Genomic DNA, 22985 nt, shown 5'->3' with positions numbered 1-22985 from the left:
AAACTTGTAAAAACTAAAAAATACATATATTTTTCATTACATATTTTGATTTTATTATTAACTTATGATATCATGATAGTTATACTCAAAATCTTATAGTATTATTTGCTTAATTTTAATAGATGTTATTGTATTTTAGTGTGTTATGAATTTTAAGTTATTTTTAATATGTAAAAAACTAAATAAAAATATACAATTTTCGTGTCAATTTCAGGTTCGCGGGTCAATTTCGTGTCACAGGTCATTTTCGTGTCGTGTCAACCCGTAAAGTGGTCGTGTCGTGTTCGTGTTGCGGTTTTTAAAAAATTTCGTGTCACGGGTCGTGTTCGGGTTGACTGCAAATTTAGAAAGAAACGATCAAAATACGACACGAACACGACACGTGACACGAATTGTCACCCCCGCATCATACAATACATTGTTGCGTCCACTCAGAAAACGTGTTTACAGTGTCACGTAACATTCCTTTAGAGTCCATTTGACAAATATATTTAAATTTATAATTATAATTATACTACAATATTTTTTTTCTTATAAAGAATTTAAATTTAAAAATTTTTCACTAATGGCTCCCTTACAAAGTTTTCGTCAATAAATTAAAATTATTGAGTTAAATGCGCGAATCAAATGGGCCCTTACTATTTTCGCTCGCACTTTTTGTAAGAAAACATACGTGTTGTTATACTACTAAGGGGGAAAAAAAAAAGAGAAGCGAGGTTTACTTATTCTTTCATTCAATACTTCTTCTCTTTCTTTCTCTTTATTTTTTGGAATTTTCTCTGATATTCTATCTTTTTTTAAGAGTATCGGTATTTCATGTTTATCAGTCGTCAGATATGTATTAAATCTGATTAAAAGTCAAATTAGATTAAAAAGTATTACAGATCTAACAATTAATAAACAAAAAATACCGATATTCATAAAAAAGATGGAACATCAGAAAAATTATCTTCTTTTTTATCTTCCCCACTTCTTTAATTCTCTTATATATATATATATATATAACTTATTCTACTAGACTTAGCTTATCCAGTAATGCAATCACTAGAAAGCTGCTCTAAATTTATGAGCAAATGAGAAAGTCTTTTGTACGTAGATTAAATATCACTTTGAAACTTTGTGAAGACATTAATATATAAGCTAGGTTTCGTAATATCTACTATATTTGTTGGAAAAGGAATACCAAACTCATAATCACATGCATGTATTCGGTTGTAATTAAGATCAGAAGCCATCAAGCATAACATTTTTATGTACTTTTCCCATCTATTGAATATATATATTAGATCCGTAACAAGATATGAAAAGAAATTCTAGGTAAGACAGAGTTTCAAATAGTCAGATTACATAATAATCATGTTCATCATTAAAAAAAAAAAAGTATAACCATTTATCGGAGTTGAGGAAAAGCATGATATAGTACACAGCCGTTTAGTTCGTTGATTCGAGTTTTTAGTTCGAGTTGATATATGACTTTATGTGAGAGGTTTTTACTGTAGCAAAAAAGTTAGATGTGACTGTTTCTGAGAGCTTTTTACTGTAGCAAAACTCGAATTCTAAACTCGAATCGGTAAAATAAACGGGCCAAAAATATGACTCTGATTTGGTTTGTGAACTGTTGAAATGCATCATGTTAGCGAAGTTAAAACTTTTGGGACAAGTAATTCAGCAAAAAGGAAAGACGAAGCCCTGACTTATTGGTAGAGGAATTTTTTTTTTTTAATCAAGGTTATATTAACATGTATATATATAACCGTTTTTATTTATTAAATTAATTCATGATATATTAACGCATAAAAATATTAATATTATATTTAAGTAAAAAATGTAAAGAATTATTAATTTAAGAAGGTTTTATATTAAAAGAAAAAAAAAAAAAAACTAGTGGGGCCACGGATCCCGTCTCCACCCATAATATTGCAGCCGGCAAAACCAAGTAACAGGCAGCTCATAGTTTTGATTCCCAGCATTCTTATTTAATAGAGCTGACCATTTTCTTAAAGATCAGCATCCAATTCGTTGAAAAGAATGTTCACGATCAGTGTTGAAAATTACAACTTTAACCTCATAGGACAACGAAAAAAACTCACCCGTTATTGGCAGCTCCTTAATTGGTCCCAAAGGAGTCTGTTAATCTATATACATGAAAATACAAAATCTGGATTTTAACGAACTAGAGAATTCTGAATTTCAAATTGAAATATAAGCAATGCATGTTACAGCCTAGAGTTACCAACTAGAACTTGTTTATTACTTATGAACACTAAACAGATTTAATTGGTAATTAAACAATAAAAGCATGTCTAAATCAAATATCGTTTACTAATTATATAATAGTCCAACAAATTATGCTGTACGATTTGGTATATATATTAAAACTTCACAGACAACAATTAGTGCCCCGAGCATTTATCATGAAATCTCTCCTCAAATCAAAGAGCTATCTTTGTCTGGTTAAAGCAAATAATGAATAAAACTTTATGCTTTTGAAATCTTTCCGTAATTGTTTTAGTGGTCCACTTAAGTAATAAGTGGTCACCTATAGTGGCAAAGTCCAGAATCAGATTCCATCAGCAAATAATATATATATATATTTATATATTATTTCAAAAATTTTCCTACCCCATCTCAAATCTATATAAACCCCTCCTTTGTTCATCCAAATAATCACTCAAGCCAAACAAGCCCACAACCATTCCACTGGAGTTCTAAATTTATACAAAGCTAATTTGTCTTTTCCATTTTCAGAAGAAGAAAAAAGAAAATGGGAGCCGTCTTAGAGACCCCCCAAAACACATCATGCCGGGCAAATAAAAACACATCATGCCAAGCAAATACTATTAAAGCCCAATCCCAATCCCAATCCCAATCCCAATCCCAATCCCAATCCCGCATCAAAGTTTTCCACAAGAAGGACCAATGGCAGACATATTTCAATGCCTGCAAGGATACTAACAAGCTGGTAATTAATATAGTACACATACATGTGCTACAATTTTTAAGGAAATCAATTTACGTTTGGTAAGGGGATTCGTACCCTGATTCGAATCATGGTTCATGATTCGCTACAGTATTTTCTCTCATAAAAAATACACGTAAATAAAAAATAGTTCTAATCTCATGATTCTAATCTATGAATCAAACGTCTCCTGAAGTGTGCGTATATTTAATTTGATCAATATTGGTTGGTTATTAGTGATTTTAATTTTTTTTTTCCTTATCATATACTTTTGGTTCCGAAAGGTGGTGATCGACTTCACGGCGACATGGTGCGGACCTTGCCGGTCCATGAAGCCGACCCTCAAAGAGTGTTCAGAGAAATACACTGACGTTGATTTTGTTGAGATTGATGTTGATGAACTCCCGGTATGTGTTCATAATTTACTCACTATATACTTCTTTTCTTGTTTTTGTTTTTTTGTTTTTTTAGTTTTGTTTATATATATATATATATAGATGTAATTATAATGATCAATACGATTATATATGATTACAACATGTTAAACATGATATGAAAACAGGATGTGGCTTCGGAATATGGGGTTCAAGCAATGCCTACGTTTTTATTTATGAAGAATGGAGACCAGGTTGATAAGGTGGTGGGAGCAAGGAAAGAGGACTTGCAGAAGAAGATTGAGAAGCACAGAAAGTCAAATTTGTTGACTTGATCATATACATCGATTTCGTGAAGAACTTGATGATGATGGTGATCTGATCAACAAGTCTCTCAAATACACGATCTTGTCGTTTCAAACAAGGCAGAAGATTTAAGAGAATTGGAATAAAGCTAACTACTAATATGGTGGCACCAACTTTTTTTTTTTTTTGGTTATTTATTCTATACTCTATGCTAGCGTGCTTAATTAGTTACCACTCTTTTAATGTTACTTATAAATGCATGTAATCATCAAGAGAAAATGTATCTCTCTTGCTTACCATATTATAATTAATAAAGCAAATTTGAGTGAGCAGATGAAAGAGGATTTGCGTTATTAATGGTTGGTTTGTAGTGGGATTAATATGGGATTGCTTTACTTAATTAACCAAGTTGGGTATGGATTCTCATAGATCTTGTTCATTTCACCAATTCGAGTTTTGTTACAGTAAAAAGCTCTTAGAAACAGTCACATTTAATTTTTTTACTATAATAAAAAGTTTTCATATAAAGTAACATTTTAACTTAAATTAAAAACTCGAGTCAACAAACTAAACATGTAATTTGGTTTCTTATCTTGAAGGATTTAAAAAGAAAAACGTTTTACATGCAAAAGTAGAAAAGTTATTCCTTATATCAACATTACGTGTACCCAATAATGACCCAATTTTAATTTCTATATATTTTGAAAATCCACAACCAGATTTTTTCATAAATTGTACCGTATATGTAATTATTGTGCCTAGAGGTATATTTTCCGTACTGTCGGAATCAACTAAGGGTCTGTTTAATTCGTGATTTGAGTTTTTAATTTAAATTGAGATGTAATTTTATGTGAGAGCCTTTTACTATAGCAAAAAAGTTAAATGTGACTGTTTCTGAGAGTTTTTTACTGTAGCAAAACTCAAATTTTAAACTCAAATCGGTGAAATGAACGGGACATAAAAATGTACATAACATCTTTACAAATAACATCTTTACAAATACCCCTATGATATTATATATAGGCATGGTTTTAAGTCTGAACATGATATTAGATTATATTTTTATGGAGTGTTACACTTAGATAAAATAAGTGTTACACGAACGCACTAAGGAAGAGTTTGGTATACAGTAATCTTGAGGGTGGACATGAGAATCTTAAAGATTTTTATGTTTGGTACAAGAATTATAATTTTTAAATTCTTGAGAATTTACTCTATTTTGGGGTAATCTGAATAACACCCAAGAGGGTGTTATTCACATTCTCTGAAATCTCAAAACCACAACAATCTCACCAACATAGCTCCACTATCACTGTCGCCACTTCCGCAACCTTGACCTTGCAGATCCGTTCCCTATCCTCGGCCGTCTGCCGCCATCTACCGCCGTTTGCCGCCTCCCGTCGTCGTGCAAGCTCCCCCATTGTCGCACTCTCCTCCTCTATTTCAAGTTTTAATCAATCTCATGCACTCCCCCACCGTCGCAAGCTCCTCCGCCGTCGCACTCCCCTCCTCTATTTCAAGCCTCAATCAATCTCAACGTCTTCTTTAGCTCCTCCACCGAGTCCCCGATCTGCTCCACCCAGTTGCTCAGTGCCGCCCTCTACTTCTCCGACAACGATCTAGATGGCGCTAAGGCCGCCACCGTCTGGGTAAGATACTCCGACACTCGGCTGGCTCGGGCTAGGCTGACGTTCACAGCGGCGGGATGTGGCGGGGGGAAGAGTGCGAAGAGGAAGAATGGAGAGAAACGATAGAGAGAGAAAGATAGCATTTTTTTTCATTTTAAAATTTTTTTGTTTTAAAATTTAAGAAATTCTTTATTTATCAATTTATTTATTTTCTATTTTTAATTCTTTTTTAAAATTCATTTTTAAATTTTGTATATACTCTCTATTAGGTTAAGATTTTCCTTAAAATATATTATTAAAATGATAATTCTCTAGATTAATAAGGTCCAATTAAATTTAAAATACTGATTTTTTTTATTAAAAGTAAAAATACATTATATTACCGTACACAATCAAACACAGTGTTAAACATTCTTAGGAATCTGAGAAAAGATTCCTTCGTGCAATCAAACATGATAATATATATTTCTTATAAATTATATTACTTACTATCACTTTTCAGAAATATGATTACAGTTGATTACCGCATATTAAACGCTCCCTAACAATATCACTTTTCAGAAATATGATTACAGTTGATTACCGCATATTAAACGCTCCCTAATAATATTATATAGACCAAAAAAAATGTTACAACTGTCAGACTAATAAGACTGCGGGATTGAATACATTCCCTTACATTTATATGTATGGTTGTTAGTGTTTGCAAGTATGATGTCAAAACGCCGATCAGTGTCTTTAAAGAAATATTGTTCCAAGTAGGCACTCAAGCAATAAAAAAGGAATACGATCTTTGCTAAATTTAAATAGTAGAATACTATGCTTCCTTGGTTGGCTCAATATTTTTGCGATACCAGGAAAGGAAAGATAAGAATTGGCTACAGCTACAAGCCAACTTGTGCAATCCAGATCAAGCCACCAATCAACTTTAGACTTGACCCAAGAGTAGGTAGCCCAATCCCAGATTCCCAATTTCAGAAATAGAATAATACAAATTCGTATTAACATTTTTCAGATTCCCTGATTTAAGTTTTTAATTCAAGTTGAGATGTGATTTTATATGAGAGTTTTTAATTATAGCAAAAAAGTTAAATATGATTTTTTTGAGAACTTTTAACTCTAATAAAATTAAAATTGAAAACTCAAATCGGTGAGATAAAAGATGCCTTTATAACCATGTACTGAATTTATTAACAAAATAAAAAATAAAAAAACAACCATGTACTGAATTTCATGATTCTCAAAAGTCAAAATACAGAATACAAAATGGTTTTTTTCCAGCAATTCTGGAACACAGAACTGGTGCTAATTAATAATTACTTCACCACTTAGAAAAAGTTACAAAGCCTTAAATACATTAAAGGCCAAATTATCATCTGGCAGCTAAATCCCCATTAACCCACTTCTTCAAATTCTCCTACTATGCACAATCTTCCTCTTAAACATCAGAAACGTTATAACTTAAATATATACACTTGCAACATTTTATTGATATTATAAACTATCAATTAGTGTTCAAACTCATAAAACTCTGCAACTAGCTTTCAGCTCTACCCAGGACCCTTCTCAAATCAGATTTCTGTTCTGCATTGAGCCTGGAGGGAAAAACGACATCAAACTTGATTGTGAGATTTCCCTTCTTGGTGGGATCTTTAGAGATGGGCATTCCTTCATTTTGGATAACAACCTCATGACCAGGCTTAACGACATCTGTGATTGGAATGGTGAGAATTCTCCCATCCAAGGTTGTCAGATTTAAGGTTTTCCCTGTAAGAGCATCAAGCAAAGAAATCTTCTGTTTCACCACAAGATTATTCCCATCTCTTCGAAAAACAGGATGAGGTTTCTCTTCGATCACAAATATAAGATCTGCTGGGGTTACTCCTGGCTCTTCATCACCTTTCTCTGGGAATGTTATTTTAGTTCCCTTTTTCCAACCGGGTTTGATGCTTATCTTCAACACTTCATCAACAGTCTTTGGCTTACTGTAATAGGATCAATTATTGAAAATACAATAACGAGACTAAAATAACGTGTTCAAAGATAAATTTGGCAAAAGGGTAATCAATAAAATCAAATTGCGACAAAAAAGGACTATTTTATTGATTAAAGATTGTAGCTTTAATGTCATCCAAGATCCAAATCAACAATAAATGACATGTTACCTGGGCAGTCTTATGTAGTTCACAAAAGGATCCACATTTTATTAAAATCTAATTTCCTATGTATAAAATCCGAAACAGTCCCATGATAGCCTAGAACAAATAAGAACAAATAAAAGAAACAAAAGTTCTCCAGCAATTCAGGCTTTAAGAATTAATCTATCAATGAAATCATTCAACAAAATCCATCTTCTCATCCATAATCACACCAACTTCCAGAAAAAAAAAAAAAAAATATATATATATATATGTGTGTATATATGTATTTATGTATGCATGTATAAAAACAAATATCCGAAATCTAATTCCCTACGTATAAAATTCGAAACAGAGTATTAAAAGAAAAAAATGTAAATCAAATCACTCAACGAAATATGTATGAAAATAAGTACCCGAAATCATCAAGAACTTTTCTGGAAACTGTCATTTTCTTTCTGGTCCCTTTGTAAAGCTCCTCCAAGCTACAACCCAACTTCTCCTCAATCGCCGGAGCCTTCCGGCTCTTCTGTCGCCGAAACTCTCCATTACCGTTTGCCCGTCCTCTTCCGCCGAAGAATTCGGCGAAAACGTCGTCGGCGTCGGAGCTGGAGGGAGAAGGGGGAAATTCGACGAACTTGAGAGCCCCGTCGCCGTAGAGGTCGTAGATCTGGCGGCGGTTGGGATCGGAGAGGACGTCGTAGGCCTCGGAGACGAGCTTGAAGCGGGCCTCAGCCTCCTTCTCGTTGACCGGGTTCTTGTCCGGGTGGTACTTCATCGCCAACCTCCGGTACGCCTTCTTCAGCTCCTCCTCCGTCGCGTCGCGCTTCACCTTCAACACCTCGTAGTAATCCACCCCCATCTCTCCCCTTCCAGAACCTTCTAGAACCTTCTATTCTCTGAATTTCTCTTTCTCTGTCGTGTTTTTGTGGTGAATTTGGGATTGAGGAGAGAGAACCCGATTGCTCCGGCGAGTGGGGCGGTTTGGGAAGCAAATGGAAGGAGTAAAACTAAGGACTGAAGACCAAGACTTTCTCTCTTTTCTTTCTCTCTCTCTCTCTCTCCGTCTTTCTCCCAAAGAATACGCAGAGCTACACTCACTCGAACGTCTCCGCCATTATTCAAACTTTTCCAAGCTCCTCTGCGCGTTTATTTCGGGTATTTCTCAACTGTTGTGGATAAAGCTACGGTGACAGCTAGTCCGCAAGGTGGTCCCAATGTCCAATAGAAAATTTTGGACATTTTTTACGCGTTTGTCGACTTTATACTACACTAAATAAATATGATATGTTTTCTTGTGACAAAAAGGGAATTTTATACATTAAAAGAGATTAGAGAGAGTAAGAAATTTGTGTCAATAACTTAGCAAAATTTTATTGATACAATTTTTACAAGTATAAGTACTTCTCTAAAAGGGAAATTAAAACTATTGAAAAGGAAATTGTACAATCACAAATGCAATGTTTTAACTTTGAATTACTTTTCTTATTAATAATTGTTGACACGTTTGAAGTGTTTGGTTGTCAAAATTGAATCCTCATAATATCTTTTAATCTAAAAAATATACGCTTATCAACTCACTTAAATTATATACATCAAAAGTTTCACTCTTGCCCTTTCATTTTTTTAATTCTTTGTTTGCGAAAGTCGGTGGCTAGAAACAAGAAGCTTAATGAAATTTGTCATAACTCTTGTATTTTCCTCTTGACATTTAACCGAAAAAGAAAAATTGCTAGAGAGAGTATAAAGCGTTGGAAAGTTTCATGTTACTTTGTTCTTGTTATTAAAATAAAATACGGGCTTCTCAAGTTGTCGTTTAGAACGATATTTCCGTTTCGTTTCTAGATTTCTCCTTATAGATAAAAATAAATATTGAGATTTGAATTACATTCTTTCTTCTTTATTTTTAAGTTTTTTGACTTAAAGCCCGTGTTTGAAATTAATCATGTTTTTGTTTTTCACATTTTTGAGAAAAAAGATAAAATCGTTTTTAAAACGGCGTTTGGCGCAATAAAGATAAAAAACAGAAATAAAAATGATTTTTTAGTTTAGTTTAAAATTAGAGATAAATAAAAAATGAGAGATAAAGAAACATTAATGAATTTTTTACACTGAAAATAATATTTTGATAAAACTACTAAATATATTTTCAAAAATAATTTGTATCTAAAATTTAAAACATTTTTATTTTTATTTATATATAAAAAATAAAATTATTTTAAAATGAGTTTTAAACGCCTCAAAAAAAATTAGAATAAGACGGGCTCTGTGGTTAAGGATTTTTTGTAATGTTCACTGAATATTTGGTGACGGAGCTGTGAGGTTACCGACACTCATTTTCTCATGATATTAAAATATGAGAACGTGCAGCCAAGTAGTGACTGTAAAGTAGTATCTTGCTTTGTGCAACAGTTTCGAAATACAGTTATATATAAAATTAAATTAAAATATGGAATCTGGTCGGTCGTTGCAATAAGAAAATAAAATACGACACCGTTTTTTTTTTTTCCTTCCTTCCTTTGCCTTTCTTTGTTTATAAAATCTTCTTTCCCATTCGCTGTCGTTTTCCACACCTCAATTATTTGGTCCAGCTCTATAGTGCTGGCCTAGGAAAATTTACGTCAGACCGAGACGTGTTAACTTTTTTTATTGTCAATTGTAATGTTTTATCCGAAAGCTACTTGCTGTGTGACGGGCATGGGCCCAACCCGACCCTATTAGCGGATCTATAACAGGCCTCTGCAGTCATGGGCCCTTCCGGGCCTAGTCCAGTGTAATAAATTTTTGTCACGTGAAAATTACATGAATAAACCGTACCTAAATAAAGTTCAAACCGACATTATTTTGTCTGATTTTCGAATGTCTCGAGGCACAAATTTTGTTTTGTTTGGTGTCTTTACGGTACAATGCAACGGAATGAACAAGGGTCAGAATTTCTGTACCTTTCAGATATTTTTAGGCCAGTTCATTTTACCATATAAATTTAAATTTTAAATTTTTTTATAATAAGAAATTTATAAAATTAATTACATTTAATTTTTTATTACAGTAAAAATTTTTTATATAAAATCAGATCTAAATTCGAATTAACGAATTAAACAGACTCTTTTAGATTCTTGTGCCGTTAACAATTAGAACAATGCTACATAGTTCCAAAAAAAAAAAAAAACAAGAAAGAAAGAAAGAAGAGCGCTACATAGTTTACTGTAATGTGATAAATGTTAAGGATGACCAAACTAACGCAGACGTAGTTGGGTGATAATTTCATACTCTATCTCTAAATTAGCGTATCTAATTTATGATCTCACTGAATTTTAAAATAAGTAACACATTTTGTAATAGAATTTGTTATATGATTTTTTCTGCATCCCGCAACATAATATCAAAAAACAACTTAGTGCGTGATAGAAGCTTGAATATTTCATATTAATAAGTTGGAGGTTCTCCAAAATATTTTTACCGTATAAAATGCACATTGTAAAGATTATTTAATCAAATTGAAAAGATTTATGAAAATATAACTAGCAACATAAATTGTACAACAACATATATCAATGTAGGAGTTACATATAACTAAGACATGGTGTCAATACGGACTAGACCTAGTGGCAAGTTAGAAAATAAACATGACACGAAACATAAAATTCGATTACTAAATGGAGAAAACCCAATTACTAAATGGAGAAAACCCAACACATTTATTAGATGGATAAGAGTGAACTTGATTTTATACACGTAATACGCTAAAGTTGTGTTGAATTGCATTACTGTAATGCTCATGGATTGATAATGGTAATAGGAATAGAATGGAAAGACAAAAGAGACTTTAAAATTATATTAAAAAACAAAATTATTTTATTTAATTTGACCAAAATACCATTTTTCTTAAAATTATATGGGTTATTTATTTTTTTATACCATGTTATTTATTCAGAAAGTATATGTCAGTTTTTACTCTCATTAAAAATATACATTCAAATCTATACATTTTTTGATACAAAACTTGATTTTCACTTCTGAAATAACCAAATTATCTTTAGAAAATGATTATATAGCTGCTTGGAAACAAGGACAGATGTCATATGCAAACTCCTACTAAGAATAATTTGATCATTTCACAAATTAAAATACCAAAAGGTTTATATTTTTATTTTTTTTAACCCAAAGATTAAAAGAGCCCACAAGGCTTTGTATTAAAAATGATAGTCGGCATCGCAGAACTATGACTCCGCACAACTCTATCGCGTGGCACAACTCCCACTCTTTTTTTTCCTGTATTTTTTTCAGATTTTTTTTTTCACTTTTTATCTTTATTTCTTTTATCGTTTTTTTTAGTGATTTATAGAACTGTTGTTTTCAGTTTGCGCATTTTTTTTTTTGGCTAGTCTAATACAAAAAAAAAAAATAAATAAATTAAATTAAATAAAAAGATAACAGCAACCATGCGAAGCCATGCGGAGCTGCAGTTATCCTCAGCCGGATAGTAGGACTCTCATTTTTATATCCACGTCCCTGGTTTTCACAATCACAGCGCGGCAATGGTTCTGGCAATCACACAAGGCCAATCACCACCTTCCCTAATCACCATCGACAACAACGGTGGGGTCTCAACTGCCCACCAAGCCCGTCTTCTCCGATTCCTGAACGAATGTAAAGACATGTCTCAGCTCAAGCAGATACACGCTCAAACTCTGCGCACAACGTCCAACACAAACAATCCCCACACCCTTTTCCTCTACAGTCGAATCCTCCATTTCTCGTCCTTGGCCGACGCGGACTACGCTTTTCGCGTCTTTGATCAGATCGAGACCCCAAACTCGTTCATGTGGAACACTCTCATCAGAGCATGCGCGCGAAGCGACGACCGAAAAGAGCAGGCCATCGTGCTTTACTGTAGAATGTTAGAGGAAGGGATTGTTTTGCCCGATAAATACACTTTCCCGTTTGTTCTTAGAGCTTGTGCGTACTTGTTTGACCTCTCCGAAGGGGAACAGACACATGCCCATGTTTTGAAACTTGGGTTTTGTTCCGATGTTTATATATGCAACAGTTTGATTCATTTCTATGCTTCGTGTGGGCATTTGGACTTAGCGCAGAAGGTGTTCGACAAAATGCCTGAGAGATCTCTCGTCTCGTGGAACGCTATGATTGATGCATTTGTTCAGTTTGGCGAGTTCGAGACGGCGCTGAAATTGTTTAGTGAGATGCAGAACGTGTTTAAGCCTGATGGATATACGTTGCAAAGCATCATAAACGCCTGCGCTGGACTTGGTGGGTTGGCTTTAGGGATGTGGGCTCATGCTTATATTTTGAGGATGCTTGACACGGCTGTAGCTAGTGATGTTTTGGTTTGCTCTTCTTTGATGGATATGTATTGCAAATGTGGGTGCTTGGAACTTGCTCGGCAGGTCTTTGAAAGAATGCCCAAGCGCGATATAACTATGTGGAATTCAATGATTCTCGGATTTGCTATGCATGGACTGGCTGAGGCAGCATTGGAATGTTTTTCTTGCTTGGTGAGGACGGAGAGTTGCGCACCAAACTCCATCACGTTTGTCGGTGTTTTAAGTGCGTGTAATCATAGAGGCATGGTTAGTGAAGGCCTTAACTATTTCGAGAAGATGATAAAGAAGTACAAGATTGAACCACGGTTAGAGCATTACGGTTGCCTAGTTGATCTCCTGGCTCGTGCTGGCTTCATCAACAAAGCTCTGAATTTCGTGACTAATATGCCAATGAAACCCGATGCTGTAATCTGGAGGAGTATACTTGATGCTTGTAGCAAGCAAGATGCGAGCGTTGAGCTAAGTGAAGAAGTAGCTAGACAGGTTCTTGAGTCTGAAGGAGACGGTGCTTCTAGCGGTGTTTATGTCCTTATGTCAAGAGTCTATGCTTCAGCTTCTCGATGGGACGATGTTGGGTTGGTGAGGAAATTGATGGAAGATGATGGCGTAACGAAAGAACCGGGGTGTAGTATAATAGAGGTGGAAGGAATTACTCATGAATTTTTTGCTGGGGACACTTCTCATCCTCGAAGTAGAGGGATATATCAGTTCCTGAATGTGATTAAAGACAGACTTAAGTTGATGGGGTATTCACCTGACTATTCACAGGCGCCTCTGGTTGATGAGCAGGGCGATACAAAGCAACACTCTCTTGGCTTGCACAGCGAGAGAATTGCCCTTGCTTTTGGGCTTTTAAGCATGAAATCGGGCACGCCAATACGTATTTTTAAGAACCTTAGAGTATGCAATGACTGCCATGAGGTATTCAAATTGATCTCCACTGCATTCAGTGTGGAGATTGTCATGAGAGATCGCACAAGATTCCATCATTTCAAACATGGCACTTGCTCCTGCATGGAATACTGGTGATTCTTTGCCATTTTACAGATCAAAGTGCCCATTCAACGTACGCGTAATTATGGATAAAAAATTGTATTCGGCTTTGTTTTTTCATCCTTAACTGTACTTAGCTTTGAGTTGTTTGTTTATAACAGTGGGGAAGAAATGACGGAATCATCAAGGTCCAAAGTGAAATACAGTCATTTGCTCTATTTATAGCGTAATAAACCCAAATAATGAGATAAATATAACAATTACCAAATGAACTTAAATAAATCACAAATAGTTCTAATACATGAACACATATTTCAAGTTGTTATTATATATAAATTGTTCCTCATCCGCCTTCTTCCGCCCCATGAGCCGATTTTTTATTTGGTACTTGATAACTCGTTAATTATTTTCTTATAGCCAACTGAAAAAACTAACTAGGAGCGTTGGGAATAAAAGCTTAGGGTATAGTTACAGTGTTTTTTTTTTATAAAAATTTAAATTTAACTTTTTTATTACAGTATTATTCTCTCACTTACACAACTCAAATCATAATTTAAATAATCTAAAAGAACAAACTCTTAATCGAGTTTAGTAATTTATCTGTCTTTTTTTTCCATTAGACATAAGAAGCATTCATATGGGAAGTCATTTATTACTTTTCAGACCTTTAGCTGCAGATAATATCTGAATATATTTATGTAAATTGCAGTGTTTTAGTATTTTAGCCTATTTTCCTATTCTTTTCTCGTTTATTCCTTTTTCATTCTGTTATAACAAATTGTTGGTTATTCCCTTGCTGAGCTGTACAGCTCCTTATGCGTGACCTTGTGCATGATGTAAAGCCTTCCCAGGCTATATAAGCTCTGTACCTCTGGTTGCTTTAATCAATGAATATGAGAATGAATCATTTTCTTCCTATTCTCTCCTTTTTGTAATATGGTATCAGAACGATATTTTTTTCGCTGCTTCTTCTGCTTCTTCTTCATTTCTGAGCCATGGCCCGTGGAGGTCAAAATCCCAACAATAATGCCAACTGTTTTCAGGCACTAACCCCTACTTCTTCTTCTACTATTGCGTCTGCTTTGACCCTTCTTCCATGGATAATATCCATAGTCCACTTTTCCTTCATAATGGCGATCATCCCGGTTTGGCTCTTGTTTCTCATATTCTCACCGGTCCCAACTATAACACTTGGAGCCGAGCTATGCTTATGGCCCTTAATGCCAAAAATAAGCTTCGATTTGTTGACGGTACCCTTTTGCAGCCTCACGCAGAGGATCCTTCTGCAAGTGTCTGGTCTAGATGTAACAGTATGGTTACATCTTGGCTGCTCAACGTTGTTTCCAAGGAGATCGCTGATAGTCCCTTCTATCTTGATAGTGCTCATGCCGTTTGGTCAGATCTACATGATCAGTTTCATCAGAGCAACGCGCCTAGGATTTTTCAGATCAAGCAACAGCTGCACGGCCTGTCTCAAGGTTCCATTGACGTCAACACTTACTATACTCAGTTGAAAATCCTTTGGGATGAGCTCAAGAATTTTCAGCCAGTTCCCGTTTGTCAATGTGGCGGTATGAAGGCGTGGATGGATTATCAACAACAAGAGTATGTGATGCAGTTCTTGATGGGCCTTAATGACTCTTATACTGGCACGCGAGGCCAGATCTTGATGCTTGATCCATTGCCCTTTGTTTCGAAAGTGTTCAATCTAGTTGTTCAAGAGGAACGACAACGATTGATCGGACCAGTGTCTTCTGTCCCAGCTTATTCATTGGCTTTCAGCGCCTCTTCTGCTCCACACATCCTACCCACTCCAGCGGCTCCCTTTGCGGTGGCTTTTTTTTCCCAGAACAAGCCTAAATGAGACCGCCCGATTTGTTCGCATTGTGGCCTCACAGGGAATTATGTGCATCGTTGTTATAGGCTCCACGGTTACCCACCAGGTTACAAGCCCAGGCCCAAATTACAGGCCCAACAGAGACAATCCATCCCTAACCCTACACATCATCTCCAACCGACTTGATTTCCTCAATCTTCTCCCACAGCTGCTACTATAGCTTTCTCGTCACCGATGGGACAGTTCTCACCGACTGGGCAGCTCTCTTCCGCCACCACGGCTCTCTTCAGATCAGGTTCAACAGCTCCTTGCGTACCTCAGCACACGGCTCTAACATCAAAGCATTGCGCCGCCTGAGTTTCAACCAGTAACGGGTTCCCCTGTTTCCCAACTCAGTGGTAATATCTCTTTCGCCCTTTCTTTCTCTCATCCTTCCATTCCATCTGATGCTTGGATTATTGATATCGGTGCTACACATCATGTGTGTCACAATCTTTCCCTATTTTCTCATTCTACACCTATCGCAAACACCACAGTTACTCTTCCGAATGGTCACACTTCTGACATTACTTGCGCCGATTCTGTAAAATTGTCTGACACCTTGAGCTTGAATAATGTGTTATATGTTCCCATGTTTACTTTCAATCTTCTGAGCATTAGTGCGCTTACTCTTAGTCATACTTGCAGTGTTAATTTTCTCCCAAATTCATGTGTGATTCAGGACAACACTCTGGACTTGATGATTGGGAAGGGTAGTACACAAAACAACCTCTATTTTCTAGACCTAGGGAATGAATATTGTAGTACTATTTTTTTTTAATTCAACAATGTCAAAAGGTGATTGATTAACGCCCAAGAGTGATGTTCACAAGCAGTCAATTGTAGCACAGAAGGGCGGTCGTATCCACAGAGAGATGACAAAATAACAAGAATGATTAACAGAATAAGAGCATTAGAGAAAAGTGAATTAAAGAATCATGAGAGTTTTTGAGATTTTTGTTGCAAATAAAATAAAAAGGAGAAAATCTGTATGAAGAAAACGGTAAGGTGTCGAGAATCCCTAATGCTTCGTTCACCAATTCAAGTTTTGATTCACAAAATAAAATAATCGAATAAATTAAATCTCTATGTTGGCTCAGAAAATATTATTATTACAAGTTATCTAAAATCGACAATATATCAATCTGACAATATTACAGTAAAAGACCATTTGTAAAATAATTTGAATAACAAAACATTGCGTGACATAATTACATAAGAAAAGCGTGACTGAACTTATATAACAATTGGCACACAATATTTTGAAAAGTAATAGAAAAATAAATGAGATTTAATTTATTCAGATGTTAAACTTTACAGCACAAGGGATCAAAACCCCAAATTGGGTCACTCAACAGAAGTTCATCTCTAACCTCACCAAGAAAACTCTAGCCTGTCTTGCAAAACATTCTCACAAGTTCTAGAGAGAAAATATGAGACTGACCGCAAGACGACCGACCACTGCCTCTCCCACGCTCCCTAAAACCTTAGGCTAACCCCTCTATTTATAGTGTTCAGAGGTTGCCTGTCAAATAAGGAAACAAACAATAAAAATAGAAAATTAAAAAAGAAAAGGAAACAAAATAAAATTACACATAAATTAGGAGAAATCATATATTTGATTTGAGGAAGAAATATGGTAATCTCGTCTGATTTTGATAGAGAAATTCAGATTCAACACAAGGGGACACGTGTCACAACGTGATTGGCAATGAGGAGAAAACGCCACATGTCGCGGGCGGATTGGGGGAAGTATGCTGGCGTTGGAGACAGCTGGGACCCGCTTTTGACAAGTGGCATGCGTAGAGGGGAGAGCAGGCTGGCGTGGGCAAGCGCGGGGTCCACGCGGTGGGAGATTCAGACGCGCTGGAGACCGCACGAAAGAAGAACGCGCGCCTTGGCAGGCCGGCGTATTAGTGACGCGCGAGAGATGGAGTGGGGAACGTGGGAGAGAGCTGGGCACACGCGGAGGCTCGGCTTGATGGCTCACTGGGCTGACGCGGCTCTTAGCTCGTGTGGCTTAATTTTGACTTATTGAACATGGCTTTCATGGCTTCTTCTTGTGTAGAGTTTTACACTGCTTTTCATTTGTAAATAATTAAGTAAAAACTAGAAAATTCCAATTAAAAATATTATGAATAAAATAATGGAATTATTTAATTAAAGTTTAAATATTTTAATATTATGTAAGTCAAAAGCAATATTTAGGGTGCATTTTCATGCACTTATCACAACCCCCAACCAGCTTATTGCTAGTCTCTAGCAATCCAAGCGCAACAGAAATCATGTCACGAAGAAAATCAGAGTCTCAACTAGCTTAGTCACCTGAGTATTTCAAACAAAGTGTCAGTAAGAAGTCAAAAGATACTATCGAGATTATTTCAGTCATAACTCCAAAGTCGTGTGTGTGTGCTCCAAACCATAACCTTTTTACCACTGACCATAACACATGCAGCTTTGAAAAATTCACCAAGTAGAAGTCTCAACTCCATTCATCTCACAGGTGTCAGAAATATTTGAGTGCAAAGGTTTTCTCTCATAGAGTTAGAATTAGAACAATCAATGCTCAGTGTGAGGAAGGTAAAATTTAGGACAAACAATCAAACGAACATTGATCAAAAGATAGGTTAATCAACTACTAGAACATTCCACCATTCTTACCACAAACCAGCTTTTGTGATTTCATTCGGATCAAACAGAAATTTACAGAAACGATCAAAGAGCCAAAAATAAACTACTTTTTTTTTGGCAAGAGACAACCTGCAATAATGAGGTGAATGTAGAAAGGTATTCTTTTGACAAACATCTATATAACATCAAATGTGATTACGACCAAACTACATGATCTGTGAAATGTTGCTCTTGCTCATTTTTTTTTCTTTTTCTTTTTCTCTTTTTTTTTTAAATAAGAAATGAGGCTCTATTACATAAGATCATTCCTATCTAACCCAAAATCCATCCCTCAAGCATATGCACCAAGCATACCACTAACCATGTAATGATGTTCTAACAGTGATTTTACCAGCTCAAAAAAGTCAATGAAGGTTCAAAAGTCGTTTACTCAACTCTCTTAACTCACCAAAAATCAAGCACTTAAACTCGAGAATTTTCTCAGCTGACATGCATTAACATCCATCTTACCACAAGGTTTAGCACGTGCAAAAAGAAACTTTGGAAGTCATTTCTTAGTAACCAAGACAGTAAAAATCGACTCAAGCCAATCATTTTGAAATCATACTCAGATAACTTCGCAAAAATTTTAACCCAAATATCAACATGACAAAAATCACTCTTACGCATGAATATGCCCACCACCCCCAACCAAAATCAGACAGTGTCCTCAGTGTCAAAAATTATGGAAATATAGAGAAAGAAGACACCTGGATGATGAGCATTCCACTTATGAGCACAGCCTGAGCTTCCTGATATGATTCCTCAAAAACACACACATAAAAAAAATGTAAAGAAACGAAGAAAATAGAAAATAAAAATATGATACAGGAGATATGAGTAAACTACTCAGGACTGGTAAACGGGGTCGTCGAGAATGATCTCTTTAACCTGGTTCACCCGCTCTAAGTAATTTTTCAGACGCTGGCCATTTACGTTAAGGCTTTTCCCATCAGTTGGGTCTTCAACCTCGACAGCACCATTGGGAAAAACGCGTTTCACTACGAACGGGCCAGTCCACCGTGACCTCAACTTACCGGGGTGGAGATGCAAATGGGAATCATAGAGATGAACCCACTGATTCGGCTCGAAGTTCTTCCTCAGGATCTGCTTATCATGAGCCGCTTTCATTTTTGCCTTGTAGATCCTGGAATTATCATAGGCATCGTTCCTTAACTCCTCGATTTCGGAAAGCTGGAGCTTCCGATTGATACCTGCAGCGCTGAGATCGAAGTTGAGGATCTTGGTAGCCCAATAAGCCTTATGTTCGAGCTCTACAGGTAGATGACAGGCTTTTCCAAAGATAAGCCTGTAGGGAGACATCCCAAGTTGGGTTTTGTAAGCAGTGCGTTCGGAAGGCGCAGAGACCACTTGCGCATCAGAGCCTCAAAAGAATGGTTGCAGAAATGGGTGCCTTGATCACTGATGATGGCACGCGGCGTTCCAAATCGAGATAACACATTTTCCTTTAAGAACTTTACAACAGTAGTGTTATCATTGTTCCGGCACGCCACGGCTTCTACCCACTTAGACACGTAATCCACATCGAGGAATATGTAGAGGAATCCATAAGAAGGTGTAAATGGTCCCATAAAGTCTATCCCCCAGCAATCGAATATTTCTATTACGAGAATCGGGTTCAAGGGCATCATATGGCGACGGGACAAAGCACACAGGAACGGCAAAAGTCATTGGTGTCCTTGAATAAAGTAGGCCAATAGAGACCACACTGCAAGATTTTCGCGGCGGTCTTCTTCACAGAAAAATGACCGCCACATGCATCGTTGTGGCAAAAGTTTAGGACACTAGACACTTCATCATCCGGGATGCATCGTCTCATGATCTGGTCGGGGCAGTACTTAAAAAGATAGGGGTCATCCCAATAAAAGTTACGAACGTCGACCAGGAACTTTCTCTTGTCTTGTGCACCCCAGGTAGATGGAATCTCGCCCGTCACTAAGTAGTTAACAATGTTCGCATACCATGGCATCTTAGTGACGGCGAAGAGATGTTCATCGGGGAAGTCATCTCTAATAGTAGGAATTTTGACGGAATCATTAAATTCAAGACGAGATAAGTGGTCCACCACCACATTTTTTACTCCCTTCTTGTCCTTGATTGTCAAGTCAAATTCCTGCAGGAGAAGGATCCACCTAATTAAACGCGCCTTAGCATCCTTTTTAGAGAGAAGGTACTTAAGGGCGGCATGATCTGTGAAGATGGTGATAGGTGAACCAATCAGATATGCACGAAACTTGTCGAGAGCAAATACTACAGCAAGCAACTCTTTTTCAGTAGTAGAGTAGTTCATTTGAGCATTATTCAGAGTACGGCTTGCGTAGTAGACAATGAAAGGCTTCCCCTCCCTCCGTTGACCAAGAACGGCCCCCACAGCGTAGTTACTTGCATCACATATGATCTCGAAAGGTAAGCTCCAATCTGGTGACTGCATAATAGGGGCAGAAGTCAGTTTTACGATGAGTGTTCGGAATGCATCCTCACACTCTTGTGTCCAGTTGAACACAACATCTTTTGCTAGGAGGTTGCATAGCGGTCTCGCTATAGATGAAAACTTCTGACTGAACCTCCTGTAGACTCCGGCGTGCCCCAGAAAAGATCGGACATCTTTAACGGTCTTGGGGGTGGGCAGGTTGGAAATGAGTTCAACCTTAGAGCGGTCGACCTCGATTCCTCTTTCAGAAATAATGTGCCCAAGAACTATGCCGGATGATACCATGAAATGACACTTCTCCCAATTGAGCACAAGACCCTTCTCTTCACATCTTTGTAGAACGGCTTCTAAGTTGAGAAGGCATGTGTCGAATGAATCTCCGAAGACTGTCAAATCATCCATGAATACTTCCATGCATTTTTCGATCATGTCGCTGAAAATGCTCATCATACACCTCTAAAATGTGGCAGGTGCATTACACAATCCAAATGGCATTCGCCAAAAGGCATAAGTACCAAAAGGACATGTGAATGTTATCTTATCCTGATATTCTAATGCTATCTCTATCTGATAATATCCTGAATAGCCATCGAGAAAGCAATAGAAAGGATGGCCTGCTACTCGTTCTAGGATTTGATCGATGAATAAAAGTGGAAAATGGTCTTTGCGAATGGCGGCGTTAAGCTTGCGATAGTCAATACACATGCGCCAACCAGTCACGACCTTTGTCGGAACTAGAGCCCCTTTCTCATTTTCCACCACAGTGACCCCCGATTTCTTTGGCACTACCTGGGTCGAACTAACCCACTTGCTATCAGCAACAGGATAAATGATGCCAGCATCTAATAGCTTGAGAACCTCATTCTTCACCACTTCTTTCATTGTTGGATTCAATCTTCTTTAAGGATCTCTTCGCGGGTTAGCTCCTTCTTCCAAATGAATATGATGGGAGCAAATCAAAGGACTGATCCCTTTAATGTCAGCAATCGTCCAACCCAATACAGATCTATGCTTTTGCAGTATGTTGATCAACCGCCGCTCTTGTGATGCATCGAGTTTGGAATAGATGATAACAAGAAAGGTATCGCCGACTCCCAAAAATGCATGTTTCAATCCTTCAGGTAGTTGAGCAAGTTTCACTGTAGGGGTCTCTTCGATGGAAGGCTTTGGTTTCTCTCTCCCTTGCGGGAGTTCCTCGAAACAACGTTGTTTAAACTTAATTCCTCTGTCCTGTGAGTTGTTGAAAATGGCAGAAATGTTAGCCAACTCACAAGGATCGGAACTTTCAGATTCAGAATTTTGGAGGAGATTTTCAAGATCTTCAGAGTTGTTTTGTAGCAAAACCTCCTCCTCGATAAGTGTGTCGATCAGGAATGTTTGGTGACACTCGTCATCACTTTGTGGTTGTTTTACAATGTTGAAAACATTTACCTCGAGAGTCATATTCCCAAAAGAGATCTTCATTAGACCATTTCTACAATTAATTAGAGCATTTGCTGTCGCGAGGAATGGTCTTCCAAGGATGATCGGGATTTTTGACTCCACATCAACCACTGACTGAGTGTCCAAAACAACAAAATCCACAGGATAGTAGAACTTATCAACTTGCAATAACACATCTTCCACTATTCCTCGTGGTTTTTTAATAGATCGATCGGCCAGTTGTAGAACCACAGATGTGGGCTTAATATCGCCAAGACCTAATTGCGAGTAGACTGAATAAGGCATGAGGTTAACACTCGATCCTAGGTCTAACAATGCTTGGCCGAATTCGCGTGTCCCAATGGTGCAGGAAATGGTGGGACAGCCAGGATCTTTGTACTTCAGCGGTGTCTTCTGCTCAATCACCGCACTCACTTGTTCCGTCAAGAATGCAGTCTTCTTGACATGGTGTTTTCTCTTTATAGTGCACAAATCCTTTATAACCTTGGCATAGGCCGGCACTTGCTTGATCACATGTAGTAAAGGAAGATTGATCTTCAATTGTGTCAAGTGCTCCAGGATCTCACTTCGGTTTTCCGGCACTTTTCCAGCAGGTTGGAGAGCCTGGGGGAAGGACACCTTTACCGGAATTTTTGTTGGCTCTTCTTTCTCCTGAGCCGATTCTTCATTACTCAAAGTGGTAGTACTTGTTGATGGCGTGCCTGAATTCTTACCACTTCGAGTAGTGATGACGTTAACTTCCTTGATATTTTGTCCTTCAGAGTTGGAAGTTTGAGCCATGTTTTGTCCCCTCAAATTAGA

The 22985-nt window shown here is 36.9% G+C and overlaps 3 protein-coding genes and 1 pseudogene across 3 annotated transcripts; 2 read left to right on the top strand and 2 right to left on the bottom strand.

Moving 5' to 3' along the window:
• The first annotated feature begins 2653 nt into the window (after nucleotides 1-2653).
• LOC21403933 (thioredoxin H2) lies at nucleotides 2654-3975 on the top strand. The gene is made up of 3 exons (XM_024165604.1): nucleotides 2654-2962; nucleotides 3244-3366; nucleotides 3522-3975. The coding sequence occupies exons 1-3, from the start codon at nucleotides 2765-2767 to the stop codon at nucleotides 3666-3668; spliced, it is 468 nt and encodes a 155-aa protein (XP_024021372.1). The 5' UTR covers nucleotides 2654-2764; the 3' UTR covers nucleotides 3669-3975.
• Nucleotides 3976-6503: 2528 nt separating this feature from the next.
• Nucleotides 6504-8541, bottom strand: LOC21403932 (dnaJ homolog subfamily B member 1). Its single transcript, XM_010098017.2, has 2 exons — nucleotides 7822-8541; nucleotides 6504-7252 (listed from the first exon to the last, which is right to left on the bottom strand). The coding sequence occupies exons 1-2, from the start codon at nucleotides 8265-8267 to the stop codon at nucleotides 6805-6807; spliced, it is 894 nt and encodes a 297-aa protein (XP_010096319.1). The 5' UTR covers nucleotides 8268-8541; the 3' UTR covers nucleotides 6504-6804.
• Nucleotides 8542-11797: 3256 nt separating this feature from the next.
• LOC21403931 (pentatricopeptide repeat-containing protein At1g59720, chloroplastic/mitochondrial) lies at nucleotides 11798-13943 on the top strand. Its single transcript, XM_010098016.2, has one exon. The coding sequence runs from the start codon at nucleotides 11944-11946 to the stop codon at nucleotides 13777-13779; it is 1836 nt and encodes a 611-aa protein (XP_010096318.1). The 5' UTR covers nucleotides 11798-11943; the 3' UTR covers nucleotides 13780-13943.
• A 5195-nt stretch (nucleotides 13944-19138) lies between these two features.
• LOC112091576 lies at nucleotides 19139-22964 on the bottom strand (annotated as a pseudogene).
• Between the last annotated feature and the right edge of the window lie 21 nt (nucleotides 22965-22985).

Source organism: Morus notabilis, unplaced genomic scaffold (genome assembly GCF_000414095.1).
Source record: "Morus notabilis unplaced genomic scaffold, ASM41409v2 Scaffold155, whole genome shotgun sequence".
In the NCBI taxonomy this organism is placed as follows: domain Eukaryota; kingdom Viridiplantae; phylum Streptophyta; class Magnoliopsida; order Rosales; family Moraceae; genus Morus; species Morus notabilis.
Note: the sequence above shows the minus strand (reverse complement) of the source record. Positions and strands in the feature narration are given on the sequence as shown.

Excerpts from the sequence above, each read along its gene's own strand:
- LOC21403933 (XM_024165604.1), top strand. The coding sequence starts at position 2,765 with ATGGGAGCCGTCTTAGAGACCCCCCAAAACACATCATGCCGGGCAAAT. Across the intron at positions 2,963-3,243 it reads GCAAGGATACTAACAAGCTG|GTGGTGATCGACTTCACGGC; the intron begins GTAATTAATATA and ends TGGTTCCGAAAG. Across the intron at positions 3,367-3,521 it reads TTGATGTTGATGAACTCCCG|GATGTGGCTTCGGAATATGG; the intron begins GTATGTGTTCAT and ends ATATGAAAACAG.
- LOC21403931 (XM_010098016.2), top strand. The coding sequence starts at position 11,944 with ATGGTTCTGGCAATCACACAAGGCCAATCACCACCTTCCCTAATCACC.
- LOC21403932 (XM_010098017.2), bottom strand. The coding sequence starts at position 8,267 with ATGGGGGTGGATTACTACGAGGTGTTGAAGGTGAAGCGCGACGCGACG. Across the intron at positions 7,253-7,821 it reads AAAGTTCTTGATGATTTCGG|TAAGCCAAAGACTGTTGATG; the intron begins GTACTTATTTTC and ends ATCCTATTACAG.